The sequence below is a fragment of the Pleurodeles waltl genome, chromosome 2_2, assembly GCF_031143425.1.
Source record: "Pleurodeles waltl isolate 20211129_DDA chromosome 2_2, aPleWal1.hap1.20221129, whole genome shotgun sequence".
Classification (NCBI taxonomy): Eukaryota; Metazoa; Chordata; class Amphibia; order Caudata; family Salamandridae; genus Pleurodeles; species Pleurodeles waltl.
This window is the reverse complement of record NC_090439.1, coordinates 1133446311-1133459048: the sequence shown is the minus strand read 5'-3', so window position 1 is coordinate 1133459048 and position 12738 is coordinate 1133446311. Positions and strand designations below refer to the sequence as shown.

The window sequence follows — 12738 nt, the reverse complement described above, 5'->3', positions numbered from 1 at the left end:
AGTGCCTTGTGCAGGGGCTATGGAGGAGGGAGATGGCAAACGAGGCCCACCTTTGTGTGGAACAGCTGGTGTGAGAAACCAGGTGAGCATTGTCTCAACCTAGTCAAGGCCAGGAGGGTGGGGGGATCAGGTAACCTATTTATATATTCATACAGAACACTTTACAAACCAAATGACCTCCGGGCACCAAGCCTGGAGAAAAGGAGTAAATACAGGAGTAAATAAAAGGCTGGTGGACTTTGATAGCTAGAAAGGAGGTAGGATTGATGCTTTTTCTGAAATCTATGAGAGTTGGTTTATTTTTTCATATCTATTTGAAGAACATTCTACTCCTGGGGCCTCTAAGGGAGTCACCGACCTCCATCCAGTGCAGGACAGGCTTCGGGTGGTCCTGGTTGGCGGATCCTAGTGGTCTCTGTTACTCTTCAGCTGAAGCTAAAGAGGGGGTGCACAGCTCCTACAGAGGTACGTCAGGCACAAGACTCTGAACAAAGTTCAGTGCTGGATCCACAGTCAGTGGAGGGATCACACCCCCTAGGAATGCACTGCGACCTCTAGACACTGAGGAAGGGTCGGGCAGTATTCTGGGGTGAGACCTGGTTCTTGTGGCCCCCCTTCCTACAGAAACCAGCTCCATGCCGAGACAGAGAGCCTATAAACACCACCAAGTGCCCACAAGCAAGGCTGTTATCTCGCCGGGTGCCAGAAACTGCCTCCTCGTGCGCCTGCTAGGGCACAGTGCCTATCTATCGTGAGAAACTGTCCCTTTACACGCCTGCAAGGGCACAGTTCTAATCTCTCACCTAAAAAAAGCCTCTTCACACACCTGCTGGGGAATAGTGGCAACATATTATCAGAAACTTGACCCGCTTACATGCGTGCTAAGGCACAGTGCTCTGCCTCGATAAACTCTGACTCTAACCCGAACATCACTACATTTCTGTCTGGCCTCCTAGAGCTGCTAGGTGCCTGGAAGTCTTGTTAGGGAGGCGCTGGACTCACAACTGAGGGCATCGACCAGCAGAACAGGCAGAAACAGGAAGTGTGCTACTTGGGGAGGATTCCACAACCTCAACTGCACAGAACTGCTCACAAAAGGACCAACACAACTAACCTGTGACTGTGTCCCGCAGTTTGTCCGGTTCTACTACATTCCACGCATGCACCGTTCACACCTCTCTCAAATAGTGAAGGCAAATGTAAGTGAAAGGAGCTTGGCACAGCTCAGGACAGACATGGCCGCTGCAGACCCCAGGGCCGCGTTCTTAGAAGAGGCCACCTGCTCCATCTGCAGGGAGCTGTTCACTGACCCCGTGACCTTGGACTGCGGACACAGCTTCTGCCTCTCCTGCATCACAAGATTCAAGGCCAGCCAGGACTTAGAGAAATGCTGCCCGGAATGCAGAGAGAGGATGGACCTGGAGAAAGAACTGAAGCTGAATAAGAGATTAGGAAATATGGCAGAAATGGTGAAAAGACTGGATATAGCGCCCAGAGGTCTTGCCACAGAAGTTCTGTGTGAGGATCACGGGGAGAGGCTGCAGCTCTTCTGTGAAACTGACGGTGCACTCCTGTGTGTGGTGTGTAGAGAGTCCCGGGCACACAGACGGCACCGTGTGACCCCCGTCAATGAGGCCAAGCAGGAGTACAAGGTAAGAGGAACTGAGTCACCGCTGGATACCCTTGAGGGCGATAGTGTGCTTTCCACATACACATAACCGAACTTTTGTGATTTTCATTGCACACTTGCTTAAAGTTTACTAAAGAATTACCATAATTGCACATTCACAAATATTTTAAATGAACCGCTATTTTCTATCCCTTATTGTACATTGATCAATTTAGCTCAACCAACCTAATAAGCGAAGCCTCCTTCTGAAGTTGGCACAATGAAGTCAGGATTGCAGACATTAGTAAATTCGGCCTATTACTCAATAAACTTTTATCAGACTCCCAAGGTCTTCTTGGATGTGTTTGCAGCAGCCTGTCTATTGGCTCCCAAGTGATCATTTGTAGCACATTAGTGACACTGTTGACAGACTTTGAGACCCATCCAAATCTGTCCAAGTATAAGCAGAACAGTATGAGCCCAAAACCCAGCCCAAAAACCCAACTCTCAATTTACGCAAAATTTGTTTTCAGAAAGCATTTCAACAATAATTCTAAAGTCTATTCAATGTACATGTAGTTGGAGGGAGTATAATGGGCACCAATGGACTTCTGCAATCATGCCAAACTTCTATTAAAAACACTCATTTTGGAAACCACGCCCCACTGTGACCCTGTAATTGGCCATTCTGTCACTACAAATCCAAACTTGAATCTGGCACTCATGAATTAAATCTACAAGAGCAGATTACAATCAACCGTTAATGAAATCTGAGTGGGAACATCAAAGCTATTTCAGCAAGTGGCTCCAAAAATGAATGTTGAATGGATGAACACCACGCAATGATACATGTATAACGAACTGACCTGGCATGAATTGTCTGGCAAGGTTTGCATTATTATATCTATTTGTCTGAAGATATTTAAACAAAAAGCTTATTTTACAAGGCATTCATGGCAATCTGGGACAGCAATAGAAATAAACATTGAGGCGGAGAAGAAACAAGTGTGCTTAAATATGAAGCAATCATTTGAAAACTTAAAGACTGGAAGAAGAAGTGTCTCATTTAAGAGCTGCGAGGGTCACCACTGTAAAATAAGAAGCCCACACCCCTTCGGTTAAATGTACTGAAAAGGCCAGAAGGAGACTTTAACTTACACCCACCAATTCCCTTCCATGCCTCCACTTCATTACACTGGCACTAAATGTTATACAGGGTGTGTGTTGTTGCCTTCGTGCTGTAGCCAAAACTAGGCTAAAACTTTCAGACTTGCCATGAAGCAAATGTGTTTGGTTGGTTTTTAAAAGTCTCCTTTTTGAAGAACATACAGCAACAGCTTCTCCCCCAAATCTGGAAACTGATGCTCCCTCAACACTGCTGACACGGTCAATCCATCAGTCAATCAGAGTATTTGTAAAGCAAACTACTCCCTGTGAGGGTCTCAAGGGGCTGACACTGTCATCATTCCTCTTGTCTCATCCCAATCCATTACATTTCATAATTTGGGCTGTATTGCTGTCAAACAACCACTGACCTAAGAAATCTCATGAGCCTCCTCTATACCTATCACCCATAATGGAATTTAGGCTGCATGGGTGCTAAAACTGACTTTCAAATGGATACCTACATTCATGTTCTCAACTCTAAAGGCAAAAGCACAAATACATTTCTCAACAATAACTGTAAAAAACAGATAATCCATGGCAGCAAAGCAGTCCCTGTTTACATTTCACATGCTTAACCTTATCCATAAAACGGTTTGCTTTTTCCAGATGTTGTGTTTCTGTAGTTTTATTTTCATGCAACCTATGACAATTATTTAGCATATATTCAGAACTGAGTCGCATGAGTCTGTGTCTGGTAAAGTTCAGATTTTAGGTGGGTGCTCCTGATGAGACAACATAGAGTCCAGAGTTGGAAGGCAGTAGTAGTTTTTCACAGTGACTGTCGTGGGTCATTGAAGTGTTTCGACTAAATGCACATGCAATCCTTGAAACCTCTGCAGAGTTCACAAATCAATGATCACATATCTGGAAAAGAAAGCAGTACTACATGTGTGCAACAGGATGCTGGATCATGACCAATTTTGCATGCCCATCTGGGTGAAGTAAGGGAAGGACTACATGGCCCCTCTTATCTGTACATCTTTCTGAAATCCTCCTTTTTGCATACCCCACATCACTTCTTATCTCTTCAGCATCAGTTTACACTCATTCCTTATGTACATTTTTCTTTTAATCAATGCAGGAAATGAGGGGAACCCGGCTGCTATTGAGCTAGCTCCAAAATTGGGGCCAGCATCAGTGAAATAAGCTGAATTGTTCCCAATCTAATTGGCAGACAACGTAATGCATTCAGCAGCAGCCACACATTGTCTACTTTCTTTTGGGAGCAGCAATCTGTAGGTGTTTCTTATTCTCACTTCCATCAGGGCCCAAAATAATGGCCTCACTTAATGGTCCATCAGCACTCCTTTTGTTGGAATCCGTCCCTGTTTCAGTGATATCTGGAGCCTAAAAGCTAAATATTTATGAAATAGAGGTGAACAGCCACTCAGCCTGTTATTACTTCATAGGTGCTTAACCCCTTCGCAGCTAGGCCTTTTCCTCCTCCTGTGCCAAGTTTGTTTTTTGGGCTATTTGGGGTAGTTTGAGCTTAGGCCTTCATACCTTTTTTGTCCACATAAGCTATCCACACAAAATTTGCGTCCTTTTTTTCCAACATCCTAGGGATTCTAAAGGTACCCAGAGATTATTGATTCCCCTGGAGGAGACCAAGAAATTAGCCAAAATACAGCTAAAATGTGGGTTTTGTGGTGAAAAATGGGGACAAAATGCTGTAGAAGAAAGCATGTGTGTTCTTTCCCTGCAAATAGCATCAACAAAGCGTTTGCGGTGCTAAAATAACCATCCTCCCAGCTTTCAGGAACAGGCAGACCTGAATCAGAAAACCACATTTTTCAACACAGTTTTGGCATTTTACTGGGACATACCTTATTTGTAAAAAAAATTGTGCTTTCAGCCTCCTTCCAGTTAATGACAGAAATGGGTGTGAAAACAATGGTGGTTCCTGGACAGCTAAACATTACTGAAAAGTGGGCAAAATTCTAAATTCGACAAGGGGTCATTTGTTTAGATTCTTTAAGGTTTTTCTACAGAAAGTAACAGGAAATGCCCCAAAACACAACGTGGACACATCACATTTTTCTAATGAAAACTGACCTGTTGTTTGCAAATTGCCTAGCTGAGGATTTTGGCCTCTAGCTCAGCCGGCACCTAGAGAAACCTACCAAACCTGTGTATTTTATGAAAACTTGATACCTAGAGGAATCCAGGATGGGGTGACTTGTGGGGCTCTCACTGGGTTCTGTTAACCATAATCCTTTGCAAACCTCAAAATGTGGCCAGAAAACCCCACTTTTTGCTCACATTTTGGTGCTGCAAAGTTCTGGAATCTGAGGGGAGCCACAAACTTCCTTCCACCCAGCATTCCCCCACCTCTCCTGATAAAAAATGGTACCTCACTTGTGTAGGTAGGCCTGCGACAGGAAACGCCCCAAAACGCAACATGGAAACATCAAATTTTTACTTTGAAAGTTGATGTGTTTTGGGAAAGTGCCTAGTTATGGATTTTAGGCTGTAGCTCAGCCGGCACTTAGGGAAACCCACCAAATCTGCGCATTTTTTAAAACTAGACACCTAGGGGAACCCAGGATGGGGTGACTTGTGGGGCTCTCACCAGGTTCTGTTACCCAGAATCCTTTGCAAACCGCAACATTTGGCAAAAAAACACTTTTTCCTCACATTTCGGTGATGGAAAGTTCTGAAATTTGAGGGTAGCCACAAACTTCCTGCCAACTAGCATTTCCCCATGTCTCCTGATTAAAATGGTACCTCACTTTTTTAAGCACATTTTGAGGTTTGCAGAGGAGTCTGGGTAAGAAAATGTTGGGGGATCCATGCAAGCCACACCTCCCTGGACTCCACCGGGTGTCTAGTTTTTAAATATGGCTAGGTTTGGTAGGTTTACCTAGATGACCGAAGCGCCCAGGACCAAAAACGCAGGTGCCCCCCCCCCCTGCAAAAACAGGTAGTTTTGTAATAGATCATTTTGATGTGTCCACATTGTGCTTTGGCCCCTTCCCTGTCGTGAGCACTTGGCCCACACACACAAGAGAGGCAGCATTTTTATCAGGAGACCGGGGGGGAACGGTGGGTGGTAGGAAGTTTCTGGTTTATTTTTGCTTCTGGAAGAATATGGTACAAAAATGCAAGAAAAATGTGCGATTTTAGTCACAGTTTTAAGTTTATAGGGCATTGTGGCTAAGAAACTTGTTGGGATCACATGAGGCACGCTTTACTCCACTGGTTGTCTAGTTTTCAAACTTAACTAGAGCTGGTACTTTTTCCCTAGAGAAGGAGCGAGCACGCTACCAAGACTCTTATTTCTCTAATGTTCCAAACACTCAAATTGTGAAAATAAATGACCTTAGGTTATGTTAAAAAGACCCCTCATCCACCAACCTAGTTGGTGGCATTCTTCATCATTGGGGTCCCAACCGAGACACCTACCATGTCACAGGTGTGCTTCGACACCTGAATACAGAGGAGCGGATTTTTTATTTTACCAAACACGTAATGGTTGGATTTGGCACAAGGGTGAGTGATGGTTCAATTAATTAAATTTTATTAACAAGAGATTTCAGAAAAATGAAATGCACTGTTACTAACCGAAAGGCCACAAAACTGAACCAATGTCTCACAGCTCATGAGCTGTAAAGCCACGTCAAGGCACCAACCGCTTTACAGTCCCTTCACACACCTTTCATACATGACATGTACAAGACCATTCACACCGCCAGCCGCAGCCCCAGCACATTAAAACACTCACATCAACAGACAGCGCCATGCAAGGGCCCATCACTTTCATACGTCCACATGCCTGACACAGCAATCACACCAGCTGGCAGTCTGTGAACTTGAGTTTGGCTAGCAGTGTGTTGTAGTGGCCAACAGCAAGTCACTATTTACACAGCCAGCCAAGCGCCAGCTCAAACACACTGCCAGGCAAGCGCCAACTCCCACCCCCTGCCAGGCAAGCTCCACCCCAAGCACCCTGCCAGGAAAGCGCCACCCCACGCACACCGCCAGCTAATCGCCACTCCACGCACACTGCCAGCCAAGCGCCAATCCACGCACACTGCCAGCCAGGCGACACTCAACGCATACCACCAGCCAAGCGCCACTTCACGCACACTACCACCCAAGCGCCACTCCACGCACACCGCCAGCCAAGCACCACTCCATGAATACTGCCAGCCAAGCGCCCCTCCATGCATACCGCCAGCCAAATGCCACTCCATGCACACCACCAGCCATGCACCACTCCACCCACACCGCCATCACTTTTTTTAACAAAAAAGAAAACACTAACTAATTATAAATAAGTACAAAACTACAAACATAAAAGCTCTAACTAAATACATGATAGTAATGCCAACCGTGAAAATGAGCAAGGAATGTACAACAATATAGAACAGACAGTTTACATTTATGCTCAGGGTAGTTCCCATTAATTCTTTTCACACACAGCCCAGGCTAAGGAGGAGAATCGGGGCAGTACATACGAGTCTCCCTCCAGATACCTATTTGGGCACAGACTCTACATTTCTTAGCTGGAAAGTATTTTTTAGGCGTCGTGGAATGTGATCAGGAAAGCTGCGATCTTTCAATCTAGCCACATCCTCCACCACTGCTTCTCTAGGAACTCTTGCCTGTCCCACCACAACAAGGCTCTCTATCACAGACTCCTGAAATTTAACAAATGTCATCTTTGACTTAGGGGAACAATCCTTGAACACAATAAAAGCATTAAAAGTTGCTAAATGGAAGAGATGTATAGCCAACTTTGTATACCAAGCGTAAGCCTTACAAAAAGCAGTGTAAGGCTTTAACCTTTGATCTGCTCTATCTACACCACCCATGTGCTTATTGTAGTCTAAAATGCACACAGGTTTGTGCGCTTCAGCAGCTTGACCCCAAACAGTCACAGGGGAGGTTCGCTCATCATGGATGGTAGTCAGCAAGTAGACATCCCTCCTGTATGCAAACTTCACAGTTAGCAGCTCATCATTACACAAGGCACTGCACTGTCCCCTGTCAAGTTTTTTAAATACAAGATCCCTTGGATAGCCTATACGGTTGCCACAAGCAACGGTGTCCACTTTGAACAATTCCTTGAACAACTGCAATCCAGTGTAGAAGTTATCTAGGTACAAATGATGACCTTTGTTACACAGACGTCTACCAAATTCCCACACAATTTTCTCATTAACTCCAAAAGTGGACAGACAACCAGGGGGAGTCAATACTGGAATCCCTACCAGTGTAGACCTGGAAATTATAAACATATCCTGTACTACTTTCAGACAGCATCTACATCTTAATTCCATAACGTGCCCTCTTGCTAGGAATGTACTGCCTAAAACCTAAACGGCCCTTGAACAGGACCAAAGACTCGTCCACACCTATTTCTTTCCCTGGAACATAGCTCTCTGAAAACCGATCTACAAAGTGATCAAGGACAGGCCAAATCTTAAAAAGACGGTCAGAATCAGAGTGATCTTGTGGCAACGCTAAAGCATTATCAACAAAATGCAGCATCCGAAGAAGAAGCAAAAGCGACAATTACGACTCATGGTATGAGGAAATATAGCCATTGCCATCAAGAGACTAGTAGATCAATATGAAGACAGTGACCCATAAACTCTTCCACATTTGTGGGATCCACCGGCTAGCTTTAGAGTGTGGCCCAAGTCTGGCACCGTTGTCCTTCAAATACTGTTCAGCATACAAATTAGTCTGCTCAACAATCTGTTCCAAAAATACATTGTGCATAAACAACTGAAAGAAATTGATAGGCAAAAAGTTTTCCGTATTCACTCTACACCCCAGGAGACCAGTAAAGGCAGGCAATTCTGGCTGCTCCATGTTTGGGGCAACCCAGAGTTCAGGTCTTCCAATGGGAAGCTTTTCAGCCCCAGGCTGCTGCACTATTTGCACATCAGTGTCCTCCTCTAAAATAGGCACTTCATCCACACTGAGAGTGGCTCCATCATCAGATGATTCCTCTAGGACAATCAATTCACTGCCAGAATCTTGCACTTCCTCCTCTGCCTCAGATGCAGAGTCAGTCTCATAATCATGGTCAGAAGAAGACTCAAAAAGCATACCAACGACCTGCTGAGCAGTCATCCTGCAGCTAGCCATGATCTTCCTAAGAAAAGTAACTTGACAAATGTGCCAACAAAAACCAACACTGTGTAAAATAAGAGTTATGTACTGAAAAGCTATACCACTCCCTTACCTGAAAAAGCTAGACTCACCAGCAACTACTCTTCACAGACACAGCAAGTACCAATGATATCCCACTAAAAGAAAAAAGAAAAGAAAATTACACATAAGACAATACAAATATCATTGTGCACAAATCTAAGGACAATTTCACACACAATCCTGCTTTCACTACACCATTTGCAAAAAAGTCATTCATGCATGGCAACGATACTCATTTGGAGTAAATAGTTTTTTCTTGCCCAAAACATGCAACTATGCAAACTGCAGGGCAACCACTGCCGAAACTTCAAGAAGTCAGAGCTAAGGCATTAAAAGCTTTGAAATAGAACAAAAAGGAGAAATTAAACATTATAATCACAAATGCAAATACTTCGCTTGTCGACAAACCCCGCCACCAAACATTTAGACATTTCCCCTGGTGTCTAGTGGTTTCTGCCCCACTTAGGGGTAGATGGGTCTAAAACAAAATGGCCAACAGTTATGTGCCCCTTTTGGGGAGGTGACCCTTACCCAAGGGGCCGTCCCCCCACACAAAAAAACAAACTAGCAATCCCTGGTGCCTTAGTGGCTTCTGCTCTCTTGGGTGTAGATGGGCCTAAATAAAATGGTCCAATCTGCTCCAAAGGGGGGCAGAAAAGACCATCAATACTATGCCTCCCTTTGGGAAGCAACCCTTACCCAAGGGTCCAACCACCACACACAAAAAACAAAACAAGAAAACTCCCTGGTATCTAATTGTATTTGTCCAGATGGGCCTAAACAAAATAGGCTGATCTGCCCCCAAGGGTGGCAGAAATGGCCAACAGGTATGTGCCCCCCATGGGGGAGTGCTAGCGCTGCCCCTGCAGGCCAGTGCCAGGACATAATGGTTATGTCCGTGACATAGCAGTGATGTGCCACTGGACGTAACCATTGCGGACGTGGCACCGAAGGGGTTAAGTAACACTATAAGTGGAGAGAGGTTTGTGACTATGTTTATCCCCTTTATGTAAGAGGTATGCTTGTACTGCAAGAATGTCAAATGTATGTCGGAGTGAGTAATTACCCTAATGATATAAATGCCACTTATAAATGTATTTTTTATTCAATTTATTTTATAGTGCTAGTCATCCTAATGTAGGGTGTCAGAGCACTTTACATCACACAAACATATTATACAGACACATTAAAATGTGTGTATAAATCAAAGTACCACAGATTTTTACATAATGTAATGACTGTTATGTTAAGAGCAGTGCTTAATTTTTAAAAGAATGAGAGCCCGATTATGAGTCTGGCTGTCTGAAGACCGCCAGACCTGCGGTGGAGGTTGGACCGCTGCGACTGTGGTGGTGCGACCACCACATTACAAGATTGGCGGTTGGTGCCACCAATAGACCTCCGTCTCCGCCAAAGATCACTGATCCCCTGGGGTGATGACGGCCGTGGTTGTAATCAGCCACGGCGGTGCTGAAGTCAGTGCCGAAGTGCTGAGTACAGCCATGCTCTCCGCTAGCCTTTTCATGTCGATTGAACCGCCATGAAAAGGCTGGTGGAGAACAAGTGCTTGGGGGCCACAAGGGGCCCCTGCACTGCTCACGACATTGCCGTGGGCAGTGCAGGGCCCCCTTCCCCAGCACCCTTGGAATACGCACTGTCTGCTCAGCAGGTGCTAGGGAGACCCCTGTGCAATGGCAGTCCAATGCCACAGCACGTTTTCCACAGGGCTGACCATCCGGAACATTGGTTTCCACTAGTCAGCCCAGTGGAAAACCCGTAATGGGGCTGGTGGGGAGATCTCCAGCACCGTGACAGCTTCCTCATCGGGAGTTTGGCAGTCGGGTATTTCTGACCATATACCACTGAAGGTGTGGGGTGATAGGTAAGGGTGAACTGGATTAGTGAACCCTAAACTAGAGGCGCTGGCTCAGCGCGTAATTGCTGGGTGAAAGGCTGAGTATAGAATGTCTGAGGTAGTGGCTGTATCTACAAGAGGGAGTTCCTTTTATGGACTAGGTGGTCTCACACACATAATAGTGTCATGCTTCATCATTTGACCACCTAGCCCCATCCAGGTAAGATAGTACTACCTGGGCGGACTCAACCTCGTTGTTAAAGGAACTACAGAGGGGGTGCTGAAATAAATCTAACTGGATATTTTACAGGGATCCATATGGGGTGTGAATAAAATTACCTTACACGTCACCTGTCACGGTTAGTAGGATACTTTAATAGAGGTGTATGTAGGTAAGGTTAAAACTTATGTTCGGGACTCAGTTGAGATTAATGACTCACGAAGTCTAAAAAACAAGGACCAACATGTCTCTGCCCTCTCTACGTGCTGGAAGGTCAGGGGCATTCATCAGGGTCATGGATCCCCTAGGGATGAATGCTTTGTAGCATGATTGGTGGGTGGTAAAAAATAGAGTAATAGGCCTAGCTGAATTGTTTGATCATATTATGGTAGGTCCCGAAGGATAAGGCGATTTGCCTCTGGTCTGGGAGTTGCGGGAGGGAGGGTATCCCTTGTAGTCACACTCACACCAAAGGGAATACCGGTGGGTGTACCTACTGTCTGATTTCCAACCACTCGAAAGGTATTTCTAACCCCCAAACTCGTAATCATCCTGCTGATACTGCTGCTTCTTTATTTCTTTTTGGCCAGCCCCTGCTTTCTCCTTTTGTGACAGTTTTTCCATCTTTCTCCTTCTTTCCAGTTGGTGTGTTTTATCTATCTTGCTAGCAGTCAATATCTGAAGAGGAAAAAAAAGAGACGGTCCCCAAAATCATGTGCCAGTGGACCCATCCAGCAACCACCAGCTCACATTAGGCACTAATTAAGAGTACTTGGTATGGAGAAACACAAAGTGGAGATTAGAACATAATGCAGTAGCTGCCTGTGTTAATTAGACTGTATTGCTACCCAAAAAACCCTTGTTATTATCCTTGGAGTAACAAAAGCTTGATGAAAAAATAAAAGGCCTAATGCTATGCCTTTCAGTTTGCATACATCTCATTGAGGCAGAAAAATTAGCAAAATGAAGAAAAGACAATATTTTTCCTCTTAGCAGCATATACATCTAATAATAAATATAACACAAAGGCACTTTAAAATATGTTCTAGAGCTGCCTTAATCATGTCTGACCGATAACTGGAACGAAGAGAGGAAAACCATGATGAAAATTAACAATGCTTTTGCAGGGCGTTGAATCTAAAGTTATAATTCTTATGGCAAGGCCTTTACAAAATCTTGAAACGTGAAAATATGGCCAGAATTTTCCCCTGAGCAAAGGTGGTAAACCATGACTAGATTAAAACAAAGTTCTCTAGCAAGTTGCACATAGGAGAAAGTATCTCTCATTTTTGTCCAGCCAGCCTGGGGTGTTTTTCCCACACAAATGGGAAAAATCTCGCCCATTTGTGCGGGAAATCGCCTTATCTGGCAACACTGCACACAGTTCTAATGATCAACTAAATCGCTAACATTTGCTACTCAAGACAAAAGTGAGGCACTCCTGAACGCCATTTTGTTGAAAAGTAACTTGAATTTACATAGCATTTTATGTGGAGCAGTGTAGGAAAGTACCATCTTCCTTGGCATGTTACCCACATTTTTACCTGTATGTCAGTATGGTTTTGCCTGACTCATTGGGATACTGCAGGACAGGACCCCAGTGCTCATAATTTATGGCCTAATGTGTATTCCTGTGTAGTGCCTAACTGTGTCACTGAGGCTCTGCTAACCAGAACTTCAGTGCTTATGCTCTCTCTCTTCTTTTAAATTTGTCACTGT

The 12738-nt window shown here is 44.7% G+C and overlaps 1 protein-coding gene across 1 annotated transcript in view; it reads left to right on the top strand.

Moving 5' to 3' along the window:
* Window positions 1-1180: 1180 nt before the first annotated feature.
* LOC138282948 (E3 ubiquitin-protein ligase TRIM39-like) overlaps window positions 1181-12738 on the top strand; it is a 117575-nt gene continuing 106017 nt past the window's right edge. Inside the window, exon 1 of the mRNA XM_069221013.1 lies at window positions 1181-1652. Coding sequence (XP_069077114.1) covers window positions 1236-1652 — 417 coding nt within the window. The 5' untranslated portion in view covers window positions 1181-1235. The remainder of the gene's footprint in view (window positions 1653-12738) is intronic.